This window comes from Periplaneta americana, chromosome 2 (assembly GCF_040183065.1).
Source record: "Periplaneta americana isolate PAMFEO1 chromosome 2, P.americana_PAMFEO1_priV1, whole genome shotgun sequence".
Lineage (NCBI taxonomy): Eukaryota > Metazoa > Arthropoda > Insecta > Blattodea > Blattidae > Periplaneta > Periplaneta americana.
The window spans coordinates 183020989-183045704 of record NC_091118.1 but is presented as its reverse complement, the minus strand read 5'-3'; the positions used below and the strand labels follow the sequence as shown (position 1 = coordinate 183045704).

The following is a 24716-nucleotide window of genomic DNA, read 5'->3' as shown; positions in this document are numbered from 1 at the left end:
TAAATAAATAAATGAATGAATGTATGAATAAATGAATAAATGAATAAATAAATAAATAAATAAATAAATAAATAAATAAATAAATAAATAAATAAATAAATAAATAAATAAATAAATAAATAAATAAGTAAATAAATAAATAAATAACTCTGTAAATAAATAAGTAAATAAATAAATAACTCTGTAAATAAATAAGTAAATAAATAACTCTGTAAATAAATAAGTAAATAAATAACTCTGTAAATAAATACGTAAATAAATAACTCTGTAAATAAATAGGTAAACAAATAAGTAAATAAATAACTCGGTAAATAAATAAGTAAATGACTAAGCAACTAAATAAGTAAATAAATAAACACCTAAGAAAGTGAATAAGTAAATAATCAATTAAATTAAATAAATAAATAGGCTAAGTAAATAAGTAAATAAATAACTAAATGAGTAAGTAAATAAGTAAGCAGATATTTAAGCAAATAAATAGCTAAGTAAATAAATAAGTAAACAAGTAAGTAAATAAATAACATAAAAATTTAAAGTATGGTTTATTTAACGACGCTTGCAACTGCCGAGGTTATATCAGCGTCGCCGGTGTGCCGGAATTTTGTCCCGCAGGAGTTCTTTTACATGCCAGTAAATCTACTGACATGAGTCTGTCGCATTTAAGCACATTTAAATTCCATCGACCTGGGCTGGGATCGAACCCGCAATCTCTAGCACAGAAGGCCAGCGCTATACCAACTACGCTACGCGGACAATAAATAACATACAGTAATTATACGCTATTTTAGAATTAATGTGAATTTTATTTATTGTATTATATCGTCGAAAATTTGTCACTATCACAAGGTGTTTTGATTTTGTCGAATTTCTCAAAGTAAATGAGAAACTAGTACGATAGTTAATAAGACTATTTTGATAATAGAGTAATGAATAAATAATTATTAAAATAAAGAAAGAAATGTATACTATTTCTTGTATCGTATATTTCATTCACATTCGTAAGGAAAGAATGAAAATGTTTATTTATAAACGCGTTCAGTGCCATCTATAATAAATACTCTGAATGACATAAAACAGCGGTATAATGAAAATGTTAATTTTTGTTATAATCACAATTAAATTTAAAAAGATGGAAATTTAATTTTATGTCACTTCCATAGTTATATATTTCGTAAAAGTTAATTTAGGCCTATTGGGTGTACTGGATAGTAAAGTAATTGATGATGTTGATCGATTGTTTTTGAATTTATTGATAATTATGTTATGGTGTTTCTCATTGCTTTATAGAAACAAATGCGAAACATCAGCGACAAGACAAAAGATAACAATATGAAGTCGACAATATGGCAGTGATAAATATCTGTAATCGATTGAAATTCAACGGATTCTTAAACTCCTTTGCTGAATTGGTTATATTAGCGAAACAATCAGCGAAATTTGCTGACTGCTTGTTTCGTTGTTTTCCATTTTCGGACGTTTCTCCGTATCCATGTAATTGCAGCCATTGCTTGTGCCTTACTGTAACACAATTCTGATTCCCTGCATGATTGTATTAACAATGCCCCAGGTTCTTAGCATTGTATCGTGGCTGTGTAGTGAAGCGTACGCATTCGGAATGCACGATTCTAACACGTCATCCCTCTAAAACAAACATCACTTTTAATTACCTATATTTTTAAGTTTCCTTTTTATTGCCTAGACTGAAAGTCAATTGAATGTTCTTAAGTGCATTCTATTTCAATTACCATTACGTGTGATGACACAGGGATAGAAGGAGCTGGACCATATCTTTAATTTGAAAGTTATTTCTCAAGTGAAAATAATGGTTTTACTTCTTGTTTGATATAGACGCTGGCTCTGCACTACATGCATATATCCGAGCTTCCTTCCCTCCCCTCCCTTCCCCCTTCAATGGCCGTACAAATATTTGCTATTTATAAAAGCATAGATATGTGTCAGAAGCATTATACAGCTAAATTACATTAATGTCTAAGTACATCTTAAGTAATAAACAAATATTTGTTTATCTTATAATTTGTAGAAGGCGAACTTGAAATGTAGGTGATAATATGTGTTTTGTCATCAAAGATGGCTGAGAATTATCCAGATACATTACTTTGTGAGTTCAAACAGTGAATTCGAAATGATCAGGAATGGGGAATGCGTTTTTGTCAGTCATCGGTGGAATTCTCTACTCACTTATTTGCTTTCTTCACCGGTAAGAAAGTGAATTGCTTATATTGCTACTCAGGTGCATCCCATATTGGCGTATTGCATGGACTTTCAGTTCACATCATACATATTTTTGGAAGCAAAATTTTTCTTTCATTCTTATCCTCTATCTTTTAATCATCCCGATTTTTTCTGTTTCTCCCATTTTTCTGTTTTATTCCAATATTTCTTTTCCTTTCCATTTCTCTTCACCTTCGTTTTCTTCGAATCTAAAGGCTGATCCTCAATAAACCGAGACCGGAAACGACAACGAAACGAGAACGGAAATAATAGTTAATTGTGAATGCTCACATTTAAATGCATTTATTTTGACAATATTTCCGTTCTCGTTCTCGTTGTCGTTTTCATTCCCGGTTTATTGTGAACCAGCTTTAATTCCTGTGCCTCTTTCCTCCCCTCGTGCTTTGTTCCTTAATTTCTTTTTGCATTCTTGTTTTTCTATTTGTTCTCTTGTTCTTCCGCTCCCACTTCCTTACCCTAATTTCTTTCCATTTTCTGTTGTGTTGTTCACTTTCTTATATTCCTTTTTTTCCTTCCCCCTCCATTTTACGTCACTTTGTTTTAATCTCTTTTTATATTTAGACTTAATCTCTTCTTTCTTATTTTTCTGCATCGTCTTCATTCTTCATTGTTTCCCTATTCTCTTCATCCACTTTTTATTTATTTCTGGTATTCTGTGTTCTCTTCTTCTTCGACCAGTTCCTTATACTCCTCTTTGTCATCTATCGATTCTCTCTAGCTCTTCTATATGGCTTTAATTTATTTCTCTTTCGTATCGACTTCACTCTCTTGTTCTCCTTTCTTCTTTGCCCATTTTTTATCATTCATTTTATTACCTTTTTCCTTCTTACCCCTTTTTGTTTCAATTATCCTTTTAATCAAATTTATTGTCTTGTTCTTTCTTCACAGACTGTTTTGTCATTTTGATCCCCTTTTACTTTGTCTTCGTTTTTTTCTTTGTTGTCCCTCTTCTCTTATTCTATCTTTTATTTATTTCTTATATTCTTCTATTTTCTCTCCCTCTTGTCCATATTCTTACACTTTGTCATATTTTCTTCCCTCTTGTCGTTTCCGCTTATCTCTTCCCTCTTTTATTCTACTTATCCTTCACGTATTTCACTCTCTCTTTTGTATCAATTTTATCCTCTCTATTCTCCCTCCTTTTTGTTAATTTTCTCCTTTTCGTCTCCGCTCTTACCTCTTTTTCACTTATCCTTTTCTCACTTCCTTTTCTCGTTTATCCTTCACTTCCTCTTTTTGCTAGTCTTCGCATCGTCTTCCTTCTTCTCTTCATTTTTTATTTATTATTTTTTCTTTCTCTTTTTCCACTTAGAGCCATCTTTCCCATCCTTTTTTCGTTTTCTTTTACTTCTTCCCTCTTCTATTCATCCTTCAATTCTTTTCTTCTTCTCTTCCTTTCTCCTCTATTTGCTATCTTCTCCCTTCTCATTTTTGTCCACTTTTTATATTTGTCTTTGTTAACGTTCCCCCTCCTTTTCATCGTTTCCTCTAACTCTTTTCCTTCTATTAATCACTTTCTCAACTTTCTTTCATCGTTTATCCTTCAACTCCTCTTGCATCTTCTTTCACATGGTCTTCATACTTCTCTATGTTTCCTGTCCTCTTCGTTCGATGTTACTTTTTATGTTCTCTTATGTTCTTTTTTCACCTTCTTATAGATATTTCTCTTTGTCTCTTTCTTTCTCTGTTATTATCGCTTTCTCTTGCCTCTTTTCGTTTCTTCTACTTATTCTCTCTCTCTCGTTTTGCTCTTGTTAATTCTTTACCTCGTCTATGTTCTTTTCCTTCTCATTGTTTCCCAGTCTCCACTTCATTCGCCTATCTTCGTCTAGTTTTTTCCTTTCCTCTCCTTTTTGTCATCTTCATTCTTTCGTTATTTTCTGTTGCCTCTTGCCTCATTCTCCTACTTATCCTTTTTCATAGTCCTTCTCTTAATTATACTTCATCTCTTTATTCTTCTCTTTCGCATCGTCTTTATTCTCTTGGTCCTCTCTATTTTCCTTTCTCATATTCTCACCTTTTCTCCTTCTATACTTCCACTTCGTTCTGTTACTCCCCGTCCTTTTTCATTTTTGTTTCTTATGCTGTTTGTCCTTTCCTTCTCATCGTCTTCCTCCTGATATTTATCATGTCCTATATTTCTCTTTGTTCTCCTGTTTTTCCCCTATTTCTGTTCTTCTCCATCTTCAGTCTCCTATGAAAAGTATAATTTTGAAATTGATTATATTTTCAGGTGTTTTAATGGTCATAAGCAAGAGCTTTCAGAGTCAGTTTTCGTTCAAGCTCCGACCTCTTTTGTTTTCTTTCTTCTATGCCTGTTCTTTCTCCCTTTATTACTTGTCTTTCTAATCTTCCTTCTTCTCTTCCATCTCTTAATTAAATCTTTCTTTAGCTCTCCTTTCTTCTTCAGCTTCACTTTAAAGTTCCTTCATCATTCATGTCTGCTTTCTGGTGTTGACTCGAATGTTGTAATTCCCCATTCGTTTGACTGAGAAATCCCACACATATGATACGGTGCAATAGTTAACCGTTCTTTTCAGAACGACCCGAATTTATTCTTAAAGTACCTGGGATTTGGTCCATTGTGACCTTCATAGACATCAATGAAATAATTCAGTGATATATACAGTAGTGGCAAAAAAAAAAAAAAAAAACCGGACCGACCCTTGTAGCTGATAAAAAAGAATCTTGTGATGTCTATTGTGTCAAACTGTGGTAATTTCAATATGGATAGTGAAGCCAGAGGTATGTACTGCTATTCAATGTAAAAATATGCAGTTATCTTTGACGAATAGAGATAGAAATGTAATATTGACGCCAGATGAAAATAAAACTCTCAAAGTTTTTTCGTCTAAGTTTGAGGCACTGAAGGAAACAAAAGACGGTAAGAATCGAACAAATGCAATAAATTTCATTGTTATAATTAATTATACGAGATGGATGTGTTTTGTGACTAGCAAAATTTGAATCTGTGATTCTGAAATCAGCTACAAGGGTCGGTCCGGTTTTTTTTTTTTTTTTGACACTACTGTACAAACTTGAACTTACGTCGCCCGACTTAATCCCCTTTATGTGCTCTGGAATTAAGAAAAGAAGTTTCAAGTATATAAACTCTCGATTATATCCAATTTATAATGTTAGCATATCGCCTACACATTTGAGATCATCACTAAAATATACCGGAATGGTTATAGAAAAAAATATATATTTCCAGTTAATATTTGAGGAGAAATATTCGCTCCTGCGCTGGGGATCGAACCCGGGTCCTTGGATCTACGTACCAAGCGCTCTGACCACTGAGCTACTCCGAATTCAATCGGATCGAGCCTTCCTCCTATAGGGCCGTATTCATAGACATTTTAGCGCGGGCTTCCGGTGGATTATCAGCGTATTTCGTATTCATAATCCAGTGTTAGGGATAGGATATGATTTTAATTCTGTACTAGTAACCAGTGGATAGCAGGGGCTAGCTTAGTACGCTCGTAGCGCTTGCTGCGAAATGTCTATGAATAGCACCCATAATGTTTCCCTTTATGGCCTGACTCCAAGTTAGGCATATATGTTGACGTATATGTTCAATGTCAACTGCAATTATACTAGGAGCGCACTCAGCTGAGTGACTTATTTGGCCGGGATTCCGCAGTTAAGTGCACAGTAATCTGTACGACAAATTAATAAATCTACAATATAAATTTCCAGGCCCAATACTCTTACTTCTTTGCTTTCAGTTGACTAAGAATAGCGTTTGTAACTTCAGAGGAATGTTGAATAAATTAATTACTTTATTCCGTGAAAATTTTCAGTTGGACTCGATAGAACTCAAACTCCTTTTGTGAACGCGTTGCATTAGTCATTCAGCTAATGGAAAACCCTCATCGCTCATACTTTAAAATACGCAGATAATTCTCTTTCAGTGTTGAGCAGTAATCTTCTTTATTCTTCTAAAATGATGAAATTGTTTCTCTGTCGATGCTGGTATTTCTGTAGCGTCTCGTACCGACAGGTAATTTCACAAGAAGGCTTTAAGTAGATACGTGGGCCATAAAGATGTATCACGCTATGCTTTCTTTGCGAGGAATAAAACAATTGGCTAACCAGAGGTAGAGCGAGCGTTCAGAAGTTGAAGATAAGAGGTGTGAAAGCGACCAACGCAGCTAACTGCAAGTGGCATTTCATGTTCAGGGTTTACAGTTTGATGTTTGTTAGTTTATGCATTCATATTGTAAGTACAAACACGTAAAACTTGCATGTAGAAATGATTACAGAAATATCGACACTTCCGTTAAAGGAAAAAGTCATATGTGCCAGACAGATTCTGGCACTTTTGAAGGCAATTTCATTGTCTAAATTATTGAACGCTTTTAATGACTAGACCTCATATCTCTGTAGGAGGCGAAGAAGTTGCGGACGCTAGAATATATTTCATATTTTAGCTTTTAGCTGCAATTTTCTGCCATATCCAATATTTTAATTTAATATTTTGCAGGTTAAAAACTGAGTGACCTCTTAGTAGTAAGATGAAAGACTATTGCCAATAAAATTTCGGTTATAAGATGCTAATTTTTTATATTACAAAAATGCATTTGACGGTGGAGTATCTCTTCCTTTATCTTTTTCATAATTTAACTCTGAATTATAGTGGTACAGTACATATTTTAGCTACTTTATATTGCTGGGCTATGGTATCTAGAGATTGACACGTTAGTTTCTCCGTATTAGGTAACAGTAAGGTCGTTACCATGGAAACTTGATTCATGCAGCAACTGTTTTTAATTTTCGCTTATAGCTGTTATCAGACTTTACACTACCATGGAATACTTACTGCTTTTTGTTACATAAGCTGACTACAGCTAATAATGTATTCAGTTTTTAGTTTGGGATACAAAATATTTCATAACCAAAGTTGTTCCTTGCATTTAGTAAAAGGTTCGAGGTTAAACTTAAAATAAATCTGTACGTTTACAATATGAAACAAATGTGGAAAACCTATTGTCTAAGTGAATCGATAAAGATCTCTATGAGTATCTATGAAGTATGCATGTTCTTCAGAGTAGAAACGAATAACGTACCGCTTTCCACTAATTCTTCATTATTGGCATGAAAAATGAAACGTTGAAAGTTTTTCATATCTTTGTGTGTTATGTTAAACCCTGTATTCTATACTGATTGGTAGTAATAAAAGTACTGCATATAGATTATGTAAAATCCATCATTTTAAAGTACTTTTATTTTAATTTTAAATGTGCGCTTGCCTATTACACTATAATGTGAATTGTTTCTTGAAAGGTGACTTAGAGACATTATCCAAATTTAGGTACATATTCTTGAAAAAAGTAAGTTATATACTACTATAAAATAGGGGACCATTTTGAACATTTTCTTTTCCAGTGTAAGTTTATTAGACTTTTAGTAGTAGTATGATACAAATTTTACTTAAAATTGTGAAATATAATCGTTCAGTTATATTGCGACTGCCTAAACTGAACCAAAAATGTTAACTTGAAAATTAAGAGAAGTACGGTATATTATAAGAACACGTTTTATTTGCCAACTATGAGCATTTCATGGTTTCATGTGGTTGTATTTCATTATCTCATTGCTGAAGTTTTAACTCTCTTGATTGAATAGTTCCATAGGTATTTGTACCTAACTTAAATATATTCTTAAACTTTAAGTTTCATTGATTTTATTTTATTGTTACTCTCAGAGTACACAACATATATTAACTACAATATTGACATCTATAGAGTTTGTAACTGTGTCTTCCAAATTGGTAATAGCATTAAAAATTTAACTCTAAGAAATTTAATTTATGAAAGCTTGCAAATCAACGTTTTTAACAGTCTCATGAATAAAAAAAATAGCTTTTGGCTAGATTATCTGCATCTAAATTACGTATTTCCATTCCTCGTATCTGTTTTTTTTTTTTTTTTCAGAAATGTAGCACTTCTGTTTGCTATCATTCACCTCGTCTTACTATCTACATACATATTCTTATCTATCTACTTACCTATCTTCCTACCTATCAACCCACCTCTCTTCACAACTATGTTATTTTTCTATCTACCTACCCGTCTTCCTACCTAATTCCTATTTCTCTACCTGCCTTCTGTCATAATTCTTCTTACCTACTACCTACTTACCTTTCTTCTTTTCAACCTGACTACTTACCCACATATACCTATTTGCTTATTTATGTATTTGCGTGCACGTTTGTTTGTTAGTTCATGAACTAATCTAATGTTCTGCTGAATTTCTGCAGCTCTAAACGGGACACTTCGAAAAAAATTCCCCGTCCTAGTTGTACAACATTCAGTGCCGGAAACAAAAATTTTATCCTTTTTTTTTTTTTAATAATATAAACACAATGTAGGCATTAACTGTTTAATATTCATTATATATACGTTACTTTTATAAGTAACTGGTTATTCGAAAACTTCAGCGACAGGGATGATTCTCGGATATGTTATACTGTATATCCTTGCTAATAAAGGTATATCCTGGTGCCATACAGTAAGTTTCATTACAAGCCATTTTTTCATGAGTAATGTGCATTTGCTGGTGGTATATCTGGTGATTTGGCATCCTATGCATCAACATATTGTTGGCGAACATAATGCAGCCTAAAGGTTTAACTTTGCTACAAAGAAGAAAACAGCTGCCTGGCTTGAAATGGGAATACTGTGGCTGAATGGCAAGGATCTATAACATGTCCGAGAATCATTCTTGTCGGTAAAGTTTTAGAGTGATCAATTACCTAAGAAAGGTGATATATATTAAAAAAAAAAACAAAACAAAATTACGTTACTCACAACACAAAACTCAAAATTACAGCCTATTTATAAAACTCATTGGGTATGTATTTTTGGCGAATGAATTTCCACAAGTTTCTTATTCTCCTTCAAGAAATTGTAGAAGTCAAGGAAACTGTGTTTGAAATTAACTTTGGTAATTGACAATGCCTTCATTGTGTGAATCTTCAATTGTTTTTCTTCGATGTCCAAATTTGGTTGATTCTGATGAAAATCCTTTCAATAGCAGCATTTGTTCCAGGTAGAGATAAGCTAAATTGCACAATTTTAGGAATGTTTCTCAATTACAATTATTGTTGATTGAAGAAATGCTGGAACATTTCCACCCATCTCACATGACTTCTCTCTCTCTCTCTCTCTCTCTCTCTATTTTATACACTAGCACATTGTTTTACATAAGCTAATTCACTGAACATGGCTTTGTCATCAGTGTAATTGCCAGAAAATTTTGTAAATATATCTACAAATATCTGTATATCATTCCATTTTGGACATTGTACAGCAAGTTTCTTTTTTGCATTTTCTGACAAAACTGGACCAATAAGCGTCCCAACAAGGACTGTCAGGGCACCAGGATGGAATATACAAAAACGGGACATCTGGAGACATTAACTTTCAAGGACACATTTACATTTTTTCCTTCTTCCTGTCAAGACTTCAAAAGTTCAATTTGTGTCCGCAGGAGGATGGTGGCCGGCTGATCGTATGGACTGCTGCAGGAGGATGGGTCTGCTGCTGGCGCTGGGACTCTGCCTGCTCAGCCTGCAGCGGGGGCACGCCGAGCATGTGCGCGACCTGGAGGTGTCGGAGGGCGCCCCCGTAGGCACCAGAGTGGGCTACATCGGAGACGGCTCCTCCAGCGACAGCGGACCGCCCTACCTCATAGTGCCCGTGCCGGGTAGTGCTGTTGACTCGGACCTCGCCATCGAGCAGACCACCGGTGAGATCCGGACTAAAGTTCCTCTGGACCGAGAGACGAGAGCGTCCTATTCGCTAGTGGCGATTCCTCTTAGTGGAGAAAATGTGAGAGTGGTGGTGAGAGTGCTGGACGAGAACGACAACGCCCCCACGTTCCCGACGCAAGTGATGAGTATAGAGTTCCCTGAAAACACTCCCCGAGACGTGAAACGGACTCTACACCCCGCGAGGGACTTAGATTTGGGCATATACAACACCCAGCGGTATAACATCGTGTCCGGCAATGTGAATAACGCGTTTCGTCTATCCTCACATCGGGAGAGAGATGGAGTCCTGTACCTAGATCTCCAGATCAACGGATTCCTCGACAGGGAGACGACCGCCGCTTACAGTCTACTTATAGAGGCGCTAGACGGCGGAAATCCTCCTCTCAGAGGCTCAATGACTGTTAACATCACAATCCAAGACGTGAACGACAACCAGCCCATATTCAACCAGAGCAGGTACTTCGCGACGATACCGGAGAACGCAACCGTTGGCACAAGTGTTCTTCAAGTGTTTGCAACTGACACGGACGCAGGAGAGAACGGTCAAGTCGCATATTCCATCAACAGGCGACAGAGTGATCGAGAAGGGATGTTCCGTATTGATCCCAGTACAGGTCTTATAGCTGTCAACCGCCCTCTAGATTTTGAGACTAAGGAAGTGCACGAGCTTGTGGTAGTGGCACGAGATCACGGCATGCAACCTCTGGAGACTACCGCTTTCGTGTCAATCCGTGTAACAGACGTCAACGACAACCAACCCACCATCAACGTGATATTCCTCAGCGACGACGCCACGCCTAAGATCTCAGAATCGGCTCAACCTGGTGAATTTGTAGCTCGAATCTCTGTAAACGACCCAGATTCAAAAACTGAGTACTCAAACGTCAATGTTACCTTACAAGGCGGCGATGGTCGGTTTGGCTTAGCAACCCGCGACAACATAATCTACCTCGTAATAGTTTCTCTACCTCTGGATCGAGAACTTCAACCGAATTACACGCTCAGCGTTATAGCAACCGATACTGGGAGTCCACCCCTTCACGCTTCGAGGACTTTCCACTTGCGTGTCACCGACATCAACGACAACGCTCCAGAATTTGAACGTACTGTGTACTACGCTAACGTACTAGAAGTGGCCGATCCAGGCACGTCGGTGTTCCAGATTCACGCTGTGGATAGGGATGAAGGCAACAACTCTGCCCTCGCGTATTCCATCCTCGATACTCCGGATACACATTCAACATGGTTTCAGATCGACCCTCGGTCTGGTCTCATCACTACACGCTCACACATCGACTGCGAAACAGACCCAGTGCCCCAGTTGACTGTGATAGCCAGTGATAATGGTAACCCTCCCCTATCCTCTTCGGCTACTGTGCTCGTTACCATCCACGACGTCAACGACAACGAACCAATCTTCGACCAGAGCTTCTACAACGTGTCTGTCGCCGAGAACGAACCGCCTGGACGCTGCATTCTAAAGGTAGGGAGTGTCTTCAATTTGTATCTGGGAACTCTTGGAGTTCCTCGTTGTAGAACATGAATAGAGGCGGACTAGTCCTGAGCATTTCAACTGCGATGTACTCATTGTGTTTAACTTTTAAACATAAAAAAGGCGGGGTTAATTAAACGGCGAAAACTTGACCAGCTTCTGGAGCTCACAGTTTCTTTTCGTGTTATTATCTACAACGAATGTATGGTTTAGAACAATTGATATAATCTGTGGTTTAATCATATTCATTGATTATATAGCAGGGGGTTTCCTTACAGGCAGAGTTAAACAGTTAAACAGTTTTACTTACAATTCTCTCCCTCGGATTTGATACAAAATTATTGATACCTCTCAGATTTAATGCTTCTCATTCCTTGATTACATATCGTATGGTCTCTTCTGTTAGCTCAAGAAGCATACATTCCAGCGTGCCTGCCTCTTCCGACATCAAAAGAACAGAGTTATTTTTAACAACACTGGAATCTTAATCAATTTCAGAAGCTTACTGAATAAGCATTTTTTTTTGGCAAAAGAAGCCTATATAACACTCAACAATTGTCGTAACTTTGTCATCTCCAATACTGAAATGTATTTAAAAAAAACCTTCGTCTGATGTATCCAAAGTAGATATTTCAGCTAGAATCATGATCGAACAAAGTGTGCTTGCCTGTGCATTGAAGAAAAGTACGTAACTATTATTTTAATAGTCATGTTAAGTGAGTTCATCTTATACGCTTATTCATCTTTTATGCGGACACATATAGCAAATCCTTTTCAGAGCTTATGGATCACATACGTAAATTCCATTCCTTCTTTCTAGTACACAATGCTTACATTTAGGGTTTCTATGATAGAATAGTCGTAGAAATATTATGTGACTAGAAGTGGGTTCCGAAATGAATCCTGATATCTATTTATTTAAACAACACTGAAATTTTTTCAGTTTCTGAAGTTTTGGCACTTAGCAGAATAAGTGGCCTAACGTTCACGTCTGTTATCCTTGCTCTCAACACGCATATTTCTGTATTATATATAGATCAGTGAAATAAGGCTAGTATTTTCTTAAAATACGAGTCATTTTCCCTGAACCAAAAGTGCAATGCAAATTCAGTAAAATTAGTATTTTATCCTGGACCAATAAGTAATGCTTGTCGGATTTCAGTACATAACATAAGTGAATATTAGGCGATTGTACTACTGTTTCTCTTTTGGTGTACTTTCTATTCCGGATTTATGTCACAAAACAGTTGACTTCTTCAGTGGGTTAACGATTTATACTCATAGTTAACATATGGGGCAGTTTCTTGTTCTAGCGTAAGTCCGCGCTGGTCCCGAATGGGCGTATACTGCCTATTTATTTATCAATGGGACGAAATTAATTAAACAAACCCGTATATTCTCCTTAATATACAATTTTGAATTAAGGGAAAATAACGCAGTCTTCTTAACCTACTCCATTATTTTGCCAGAGCATTGCATCTATGAAGTTCTCACTGAATTGCAAGAAAACATTTATGATTTTCTTTTAAAAAATGTGCATTGAAGGAACAAACGAAAAAATGTGGCCAACATAGAGTTTCTTACAGCGATATCTCGACACTTCATGTTCAATGATGTCGATGTTTTCTCGTGGTAGGCTGTATAATTTTCTGTTTTTCTGGTGGGAATTTTACAATATGTCACTTGGTTCGTTAAAAGAAATTATTTGTAACCCTCTTCTACGTAAAAATACGAAGTTCTGAAACTGAGAAATTTGTGGTAGATTATTGTAGGTTGGTCGCTATAATTTCTGGTATTGAGTTTGTATGTACTATGCAGGCCTTTCGGGGGAACAGGATTATGCGTACTGCTTAAGAAACAAAGACAGTTACTTCCGACTGGAGATAATTTAAATCTAAAAAATGTTAATACAGAGCGTTCCAGCGATAAGTACTGGTTTATTCTTCGGCCTCTGGGCGGCGTGGTGCTTGAGCGACCGCCGGCAACAGGGCCCGACGTCCATCGAATTGAAACTTACATGCTTACTTACTAACCATAATATGTTGTATGTAATATTAATTATATGTTACATTAATTACACAATTTTGTACCCACCCTCATGACAGTAGCTGCTGGAACTGTTGACTATTTTGCTCTATACAGAATTCACATCGCCTTAAAAAAACCATCGTTCACATTCATGATCTCCACTGCCTTGATTTGTCTAATTGCGTCACGAACATTATCTTTCAATTGTTCAACGATTGTTTGCATACATTTAGTTTTTTGTGCTCCCCCCACACTTCTTGGAATAGGCCATTCTTATTTGTATACTGTCATGAGGATGAGTACAAAATTCTGTAATTAATATGACATATAATAAATGTTAAATACACCATATCATGGTTAGTAAGTTTTAATTAGGTGAAGCGCCGTGAGTTTAAGAGCCCGGTTGCCGGCCAGCGAACGAAGATTAAACCGGTACTTACCGCTGGAACGATCTGTAGAAATAACAAATTATTGAAAATGTTACACACTTCATAAAATAAGAGTATTGTAAGTTAGAAATGGTAATAACTTTTAAAATTTTAGATACAGATATATAATTTCATAAATACCTAAAATTAAAATCACAAATTAATTCTTAAAGTAAAATTAGTAAGCTCTATGTAATTTAAAGTTAACTTTCTAAGTAATAGAAACAGAAAGTTTCATACATTTATAAATAAGTGATTAGAGCCTATGATAATTACATGAAGCCAAGAAAGTTGATTATTCTATTTTGAATTGCATGCTTTGTCCATATTAAGAAATACTTAAAGAACTTAATTGGAAAAATATACAAATCCATAATTTATTATATATTATATTTATTATATATATATATATATATATATATATATATATCGCTATAAACAATTTACAAGCTTTAAAATCTTATTTGGACACCAGTTTGTTTTTCCTTGGACTAACTATCTTCAAATTATGGGCATCACGTAATATTTAAACAGTTCTGAAAATGATTGAAATATCTTGTTATTTAACTATCCTATAGATTTTTTTTACTTATTATTTTAGGTAAATAATTGGTATTAATACGAAAATTTTCGTTACGATTTTGAGGATATTAGAAATAATAAACCCTTCCCACAGTAAGAAAGGAATTTATTTTTTATTTTGTTTGCATTGTTCGTTATTTATTTTGAAGCGTTTTAACCCTAGCTATACCAACGCATTTTAAATAACATGCAGAACCGGTATTTTGTGACCAATATAAAAATATTTAATTTTGAACAATTTTTAACATTGTAATCAACAAATAGTACGCACTACAATAAAAGAGGAAAATTGAAATGTTATTGTATATTTTCGAACAATTACTTCAACAAGGGGAGGATATTTTTGTCCATCTTGACATATTTTCACGTTTTAGTAAAACTATCAGTGAAAACGATTCAACAATAACACAATAAGATAGAAGGATTCATAAGTGGCAATAAATAATACTATATTAATTCCATATTTTTAACATATCAATTACACACTTAAAATACAAATTTTGGAGAAGGTGGGACAAAATATCCCCCGTTGGTATTGCTAGGGTTAACATGGAAGATGTATTGTATATGTTTCAAACGAATTTATCCTAAAAATGAAATTCGTAATATTTTCTTACGATGCCTGTGGCATGTCTTTAATTGTCTCTCTTGGTAAGAATATTTCTTTAATGTGCGTGCAGATTAATAGTAATTACTGCGGAGGACACTTTATTTTATTATGACAGGCAGGGAGTGGGGGGTGAAATTGAGAAAAGTAGTTTGTTATTGTGATGTTATGATGTTGAACTAGCAGTATCTGTGTCTGTAGTTCATAGGGAATGACGGCTTTCCAGACGTTTACAGGTAGATGACCACCCATCGTGCCAAAACTGGGGGTCAGAATACCATAATGTAATGCTCTTCTTGACGGGGGGGGGGGGAGAGGAAGAAGAAGGAACAGTGAATATACTTTGTTGTCTACAACACGGGTATCCCCATTCCACTCCTTTTTATGCCCCCTTTTTCTTTAAAATATACCTGTCGACACATTGGAGAGAATACACAAGCGAACGACATAGAAACTGCGCCCTTTCGAAGCAACCAGCATGCCCTTTGATCCTATTATATTGGAACTTGTCACCAACGCACAAGAGAATCGCTTATGAATTACTCTTGCGGTCGGTGTTGGTTGAGGTCAGGATCGTGTGTAAAATGTCTGCTAAAATAGGGTCTTTAGACTTCTTTTATTCCTGAGATGATTGATTAGGCTGATGTGTGTCTTTATAGCTCCTCCGAAGAGCCCTTCCTCCTCGAACTATTAAATAAGACCTTCTAATAGGTACTTAATGTCTTGAGGAACAAGGGGTTTTGGCAGTTTATCCTTTTTATGAGATCTAAACTGGAAAGGGGAAAGCACTCATGTTTGTAGTCGTTGTTGGGTCATCTCCCATACTACTATGCAAACTGTAAACGCCACGTGACGTAAAAACACACACACAGATATAAAATGTCATTAGGAAATGTATTCTGATGCAAAAAGAAATGTGCTTTCAGATTTACGCTGAATTACAAGTTTCCAACATCCCTGATATCTAAAAGTGGCTTCGGGTATACTGTCTGTCTGTATAGGTACAGCAGTTTTTTTGGACAAATATGAAAATTATCTAAAAGTCGATTTATCTGAAAATGACACAGTATTGTTTTAATGTAATAATAAATTAGAGGGCTTAAGCAGACCAAGGAGAACATGGTTTGAGGGTATCAGAAGGGTCATGACTAGGGAGCGGATTTTTATGAGCTAAAAATTTAAATATATTTATTTTTTATGTGTTAAAACGTACGAAAATATTTGCTAAAAATAAAAAAAAATATTTCCTTTAAATAATGACAAAAATACCTTACTTAGCTTGGAAAAAAAAATTACTAGGTACTCACCAACCACGCTTGAGTGCTAGTAGTTGGCCGAGAATTGCAGTGAACAACAAAGGTCATCTCCAAATTCTCCATCACAAATGCATGCCGATTATCTCTGAACGACTTATACTGTGAAAACAATCTTTCCACATCACAGGATGCCAGACGTGCATATTTAAAGAGAGGATTGTCACAAACACAAACACCGTCAATTTCACCTACAGGCACACCCTCCAATACTTGAGCAACTTTATACATTTTTTTATATCCAATGTTTTCCCAAACACATTCTGGAATTTGTCCCTTAGTACTTGTACTTCTGAACCTGATAGCGAGTATAGTTTAATTTTCACGGCACGCACCACCTTGTTTCAGTCAACAGGTTTTTGGATGTTTCGAGTTTTTTTAATGGTGTCACACAAAAACCTTAAATTTGCTAATAGGAAAGCCAAATCGTTTTTAAACAACCATATTTCAGTATATCTTGAAGGATATAGATTGACGAAGCCCGATAACAGGGAATCACAACAAGACGTATTGCCTTACTTGATGGACATGATTTAGTTTTAAAATGTTTAAAAGTTCTTGTAAAAAATTATTTAAGTAAAAAAACTCCAAGATTTATGTGTTTATAATAGACTTCCTGAAAATATGTATTTACATAATTTTTTGTGAAAATATGTGTTTTTATGTGAAATAAAATTTGGGTTTTAAAATTGAAACTTCATGTTCGGAATTTTTAACTTTGTTAATTGTGTTTTATCACACGCAAAAATAATATTTAATTACATAGGAATCCGCTCCTTAGTCATGACTGTCGGAGATCTTCATGAGGAAGATATTGTGTACTGCGTTCCACAATGTCTGAAAGGCGACGTAAACATTGCCGGCAGATAATTTCCAACGCTGTTTTAATAGTTTTAGTTATGAAATTATAATAATAAAATAGTAAATTATCAAAGGTTTTGGTACCTATTTATTTAAAATATTTTCACAGCAGAATTTTACTGGGAAATGGCGTATCTTTTCAAATCACAATTTTCGAGTTACGACACTATTTTACTGGGAATGCGAAATGAAGATTTTATTTTCTGTATCTGTATTCCATGAAAAATGTTGAGAGTTTGAAGATAAATGTACGAAGTAGTTCAAAAACTTTATATAACCGTAATAGTTACTGAATTGTGGTAGGTAAAAACAATTTTTATGTAAAACATTATTTTTCCGTTGGAGTCGCAAACGTAATCTGTTTCTTTTTCCCTGGAAATTTTACTATTCTGGAGTCGCAAAATGTACTATCAGAACCAGTTCCCTCTGCAGATGAAAGCAGGGGCGACCACAAGGGGGGGGGTTAACGGGTTTGAATCCCCCCTTTTGAACTAAAAAAATGCATTTAGATTTGAGTATTTTTTAATCCATAATCGTTTTACTTTCTATAATTTTTCACTGTCAGAGTAACAAAATCTACATCGACATAAGGCATAGTCCTCTTACCCCTCCTTCAATATATTTATTGTTTCCATGAATTTCCCTGTTACACAAAGTAAAGTGTCTTACCTATCATATACAAAATAACTTACTGTTGACTATATACTTAATATTATATATATATATATATATATATATATATATATAGGCTATATATATATATATATATATATATATATATATATATATATAAATGATTATTGTGCGAGTGTAATAATGACACAAACATTTTTTATTATACAAAATTAAACAGAAGTTACAATTTGTTAAAAATTGGATGGCTGTGAAAAAATTGTATAAGGATATTCATGAATATGTTCCATTAGAACGTAGCATAATATTAATGAATGTACCGTAACATAATAATAATAATAATAATAATAATAATAATAATAATACACGAAATTTAAAATACCGATAATGTAAATTGTGAACAATTTTAATAATGACCCTCCCCCCTTGGCAAAATTCTGCGTATGCCTTGGATGAAAGTAAATCAGACAGGATGGCAGAATCATTTGGAAAATGTTCTTTCCTAAAGGATTACTCTCCTCATGTTCTAAAGTCCCTTTGGGCCATATTCATAGACATTCTTAGCGCGGGCTTCCGGTAGATGATCAGCGAACTAACGTTTTTCGTGTTCATAAACCAGTGTTAGCGATATGATATGATATGAATCCTGTACAAATAACCAATCGATAGCCGGGGCTAGTTGAGCACGCTCATAGCGCGGGCTAGCGAAATGTCTATGAATAGTACCCATAGTATTTAGAAGTCTTGCCAACTTGTTAACAGGTTGAACTTAAATACAAAAGACGATTTTGTTTAAAGTCATAACTTTGCGGAAAATGCTTATACTTCAGATTATAGATACACTTTTATTATAGTTTGCTTGGCGATATTCAGAATTTCTCTTGAACCGTAAACTTTTTCTTTACTCACGGAATGTTCTCATTTATATAAATATTTATGGAGTAACTTCTTCCCGTTATACACAGACCGGCTGTTGCATCAAAGAAAATAAAATTAATTTTGTTTGTACATTCACAAAAGATGTTGAAATATATAAAGTTTAAATTCAGTGTGGTTTTACATTAGAGTATCATGTTAAGTTGAATAACGTTGAAATAAGTTTATTTTTTACATTTTGAAAAGACTGCCTCTTGTATGGAGAATTCAGTGCAGTATTTTTACATATACGAGTGTCTCTTGTGTATATTTTAGGCCAAGACGTTGTAGAGTAGCCGGGCCGTTGGTATCTTGTTAGTGAATGGGTCTTGACAGAGTTTCCTATCCACGCCCATATTATTTAAAGACTAGCTTAGAGTTCTCTCTGTCTTAGGGATACGAACGATGGGTGAGGATAGGAACTGCAAGCTACTGCCAGCTCAACTTGGCACAGATGGCTTTATCCATCCTTTTCTTACTCTTTAGTATAATGATGATTGTTTTCGGCTTCATTTCTTAGACTGGTTTCCATGCAATAACCTTCACTGTCGGTATCAGATATTTTCCTCAAATCTGCTAAAAATCTTGAGCTTTTTAATAACGCCCTTTAAACTGTAGGTCTAAGATATAAATCCCATCATAATGTAATTTATTTCTAGTTTTTGTTAATGATTCATAATCACATTTAAATAAATTTTCAATAGATATTTATTCATTTATTGTAGGCCTACATTTATTATAATAATTTAACATCCAGGATTTTTATTCAAATGAAAATAAAGCTATATATTAAGTATATATAGCCTATATATACTTACTAGTGGCTAGTTATTTTGTATTATTATTGACTGGGAGTCGTTGTATTGATTGTTTATTGTTTCATTTGTGCTTGAACTTTAATAGTACATTATGCAACGAATAGTAATTAAGACGCGAGTATGTTTGTTTATGAAACGAGCGCAAGCGAGTTCCATAATTTTCATACGAGCGTCTTAATTACCATTATAGGCAAGTTTCATACGACTTTTTATGCTCGACCATATTTCTAACTTGAAATTATTCATAAGTATTCATGTTATGGTCATGTAAGTGAGGAGCGGAACTGAACTGAATTGTGAGATGTGCGCAGACGCGAAAGTATTGATTTTTTCCGAGGCACGAATGTCACTGACCTTGATATAATCTAGAGAATAACATGAACATTAGGCTGATATAACCTGGAAATTGATTTAGAATTAAAAAACGAGATGACAAATTGAATTTATTTGAATATTATTTACAATTAACGCTAATTATTATAGTAACAGAACATAAACTTTCTGCGACAGTATTGGATTTCCAGCCTCAGTGACTTTTCGCTATTGTCTTTCGATTGCATATCCGAGAATAATCGATACTTTCGGTTTTATAATGGTACAATGGTGATTTCTCATTGGCTGAACAACTGAATTATAATGAATAGGTGTACTTTAATGAGGTGCATTAAAGGGCTACTACCAGGTGTATAATTACTACATTTCGGCATGGTCGAGCATAAAAATACTTCTACTTATAAGCAGTACTTTTTTTCTGGCGGAACGTACCAGAACGACTTTCCGGCACCTTTTCGTTGTATTTTTCATTATAGAACCGAAAAATATGTTAATAATTGTGTTTTTCTTGAACTCCACTTAAGCTTTGAAAGTCTTAAAATTGGACGAAAAGAGATTAAAATGGCAAAATTCCCGTGCACTTGACACTATAATTTCCCCGTCCGGTAAAATATATTCTACATAATATACCAGTTCCGTCACCTTTTTATCCAGAAGAAAAGCACTGCTTATAAGGTTTGTGAACATAGTGTACTAAATTCCATGATAATAAGAATGTGGTTCTTGAATTATTTAAGCCTTTTACAACTCATGAATTATATCGAAATAAATAACATTTTTCCATCTACGTTGAGGTTGGGATCTATTTGTTCCCTTCGTTTGGAAGCATCCTGAGATAATAGGATATCTTCGTTAGTTAGCCACCCTTATAGGTCGCAGAACAATGCCTATTGTGTAATATATTGCGTGTGGTCGGGTTGAGAACATAGAAGTGTGCGTTAAGGCCTATATGTAGTCGACAACTCACTTGATAATAGAAGCTGATCGACTTGTCAAAGATGGTTAATGCTAAGCTTATACGACCATAGTTATGTGGTTGTATCGTTCTTATTGTTAGATGGAAGAAATAAACATTTTGATAAATAAATTTGGCGATACCTGCTGAACTACAAGGACACAAAGGCAGAAAATTATAAATTAGACGCCGATAATTTTTGTAAGCCCATTGTTGTGCCAGTTTCTAATTAGTTATGGAAATCTGATAATTAAATAGATAATAGAAATTAGTTTTCTGAGATCTGTAATTGGATTTACACTTCTTATCTTCATAAAATATAGAAATGGGGATAATTAATAATATCATAATCGTCATAATTGCAGTTCATATTATTAAATCTGCTGGAAAAATCGTACGAAATAGTCTATAGCTATTATTAGGGTAAAAAAAGGTAAAGGTAAAGGTATCCCGTAACATGCCATGAAGTCCACACCTGTGGAGTAACGGTCAGCGCGTCTGGCCGCGAAGCCAGGTGGCCCGGGTTCGAATCCCGGTCGGGGCAAGTTACCTGGTTGTTGAGGTTTTTCCGGGGTTTTCCCTCAACCCAATACGAGCAAATGCTGGGTAACTTTCGGTGCTGGACCCTGGACTCATTTCACCGGCATTATCACCTTCATTTCATTCAGACGCTGAATAACCTAGATTTTGATACAGCGTCGTAAAATAACCCAATAAAATAAATAAAAATAAACATGCCATGAAGGCACTTGGGGGGGGGCATAGAGATAGAGCTCCATGCTTTCCATGACCTCGGCACTAGAATGAGGTGGTGTGGTCGGCACCACGCTCTGACCGCCTTTTACCCCCGGGAAAGACCCGGTACTCAATTTTGTAGGAGGCTGAGTGAACCTCGGGGCCGTTCTGAAAGTTTAAACTTTTTAAAATATTAGTTATAACCTTGTAAGTAAGGGCCTTTTCCTTTTGGTAAGAACTATAAACCTAAAAACGTTTCAGTGTCATTTTTAGCGGTATTCCACCTTTTAGACACTTAGCCTATATTTATGTCATAATTAAACGAAATAAATCCGCTAAATATTGTGACAGTTGTTGGTTTGCGCGAAATATGTCGGTTTCCGCGAAATAAGACCTCTTTTCACGCAAATTACGAAATATATCTTAAAAACGTGATTCAATGTGGTTCTAGCCTTTATTTCTCTCTTTTTGCTCCCTCTTTGGATGCTGTGTTTAAAATTCCACTCAGAAATGCTTGTATAACCAAAGCCACCGTTTCTGGCGTGTGAAATACGTAATGGGAACGTTGAGAGTGAGTATCTTATATTTGTTCGCAGTCTATGGGCGAGAAAGCTGACAACTGTGATTGGCAGATTTTTTAGGTGATTTATGTTTAGGAGGTGGTATCACGTTCAGCCCAAGTGGCAACAGATACCACTGATTGGGCAATGTACTCAAATACGCAAAGTGCAAGCATCTTGGCTTTGCTGCTGTCAGTGGACAAAAAGACTGACAGCTGTAATTGGCGGATTGCTGACGTGACGTATATTTGGGTGGTGCCATCCTCAGCTGCACTGGCAACAAATGCCCACTGATAGGATTTTTACTCGAGGACACGCGTCAGAAACGCTGAAGCTGGCTGTATATCGCGGGCTGTTATGATAGTTAATTTTCTTCCGCTTTTTAGCGTTCATATCTCTTAGTTATCTCTGTGTTTGATTTTCTCATTTTATAATCTGGAACGTTGTATTGTGTTTAATATGTGTGTACAATTTTAAGGAATTAGGCGTCATATTCACGTGGGGCTTTACCGCCACTTACGGAGCTTATTTCTGAAGACATTCTGAGGAAAAAAATGTCAGATAAACATGTGTCCTACAGACGTGGACAAATTATTAGATTAAATTAATTATATCGGTAGAAATAATGAACAAAAATGTATTTTGCACAGATATAATGAACAGAAAATTGAGTCTTGAGGTTTTGTGAACATTTCCTTATTCTTTATTAACACGTTGATTTTGTCAGGGATGCTGGAAACCGAAGTTTGACACTTTCTTTGAATATCAGCATAATTTATCCAGATATCAGACATTGCTTGAATGAGTCCATGTTTTGTTGTAAGCCTCTTTTTGTTCACTTTCTTTTTCAGTATAGATCACAGATTTTCAATATCTTTCATGTCCGGTCTTCTTACAGGCCATGGGAGAATATCTTCTGCAGTATATAATTAACACACCAGTAGTACCAACACAGCCAGACAAAATATACTTAACCATTGAAAAAATATACCGGAAGATGTAAACAATCATATTTAGTCACTCTGAGACTCTGTAATTATACTGATATGACGAATTATATTATGTTTCCAGGAAAACGTTTTAGTCTAATACTCGTAATTTGTCCACGTCTGTAATCTCAACATTTTCAGAGTTACACTAATTTGAAGTTGTTAGTGAAATACCTTATTTATTTATTTATTTTTATTTATTTATTTATTTATTTATTCTGGTGTAGTTAAGGCCATCAGGCCTTCTCTTCCACAACACCAGGAATACAAATACAATAATAGAAATAAACAGAAAAAAACACTATATACAAAGTGAAGCTACACAAGAAATAAAGAGAGAGAGAGAAAAAACAGTATAAACAAAGTAAAGCCACACAAAAATATACACAGGTTGCAGTCACACAAACTTTAAGGGTACTATTCATAGACATTTCGCAGCAAGCGCTACGAGCGTACTAAGCAAGCCCCGGCTATCCACTGGTTACTAGTAAAGAATTCAAATCATATCCTATCGCTAACACTGGTTTATGAATACGAAAAACGCTGATCATCCACCGGAAGCCCGAGCTAAAAATGTCTATGAATAGGCCCTAAATGATTTAGTTTTAAGGGTAAAAGGATATTCAGAAGTAGCTAATGTTCGGAAGCTGAAAATGTGTTCTTAATTGCTTTGTACAGATTTTGTTTTCCAATTACATTATTCTTACGCATTTAGCACAAAAATTCACAACACATTTTCAGCTTCAGAATACTAGCTAATTAGAGAAATGATACTCCTGAATAGTTCATTCTTTATCTGTAATATTCTTTTACTCTAAAACTAAAGAACAATGGCATTTTACAAACAACTTCAAATTAGTGTAACTCTGAAAATATTAAGATTATACCTGTTTTTTTTTTTTAAGATGGGACATGACAGAAGCGTTGCGATCGGAAAAACAACTGAATGTCACATAGCGTGCTAGGCCTGCTGCTATGGTAACAACGGTTGAGTTGCCAAACTTACAGTTCCCACGTGGCGAGTGCTTAATAGCTCTCTTGACGACATTTATTGTGCACACAATGTTAGCATTGGCACATTTCGTCTTTGATTCCCTGTCGATTTTTGTATTGTTTTCTTACCTTCGCGTCAATTGTCAACGAATGTTTTAACGTCAGCCATCTTAACGACAATTGCTAGCTTCCATCAGCTGGCAGCGTGGTAGTCCATATTGGCAACATGGCACTGTAGTTCCAAGCTCGGCCGCTTAACTGTCATGTCCCATCTTTCAAAAAAACAAGTGTAGTAGACATGTTTACATGGCATATTTGCTCAGAATGTCTTCGGAAATAAGCTCCATATGTGGCGGTAAATCCTCGTGAATCATTCTGTATAAACTTATGGGCTATTGTTCCGAATTTTAATATAGTTGCAGACATTTATTTACTTAAGTATCC

General features: G+C 35.2%; 1 protein-coding gene across 1 annotated transcript in view; it reads left to right on the top strand.

Moving 5' to 3' along the window:
• Nucleotides 1-24716, top strand: part of LOC138694888 (protein dachsous-like) — a 525878-nt gene that overhangs the window by 50851 nt on the left and 450311 nt on the right. Inside the window, exon 2 of the mRNA XM_069819058.1 lies at nucleotides 9748-11513. Coding sequence (XP_069675159.1) covers nucleotides 9771-11513 — 1743 coding nt within the window. The 5' untranslated portion in view covers nucleotides 9748-9770. The remainder of the gene's footprint in view (nucleotides 1-9747; nucleotides 11514-24716) is intronic.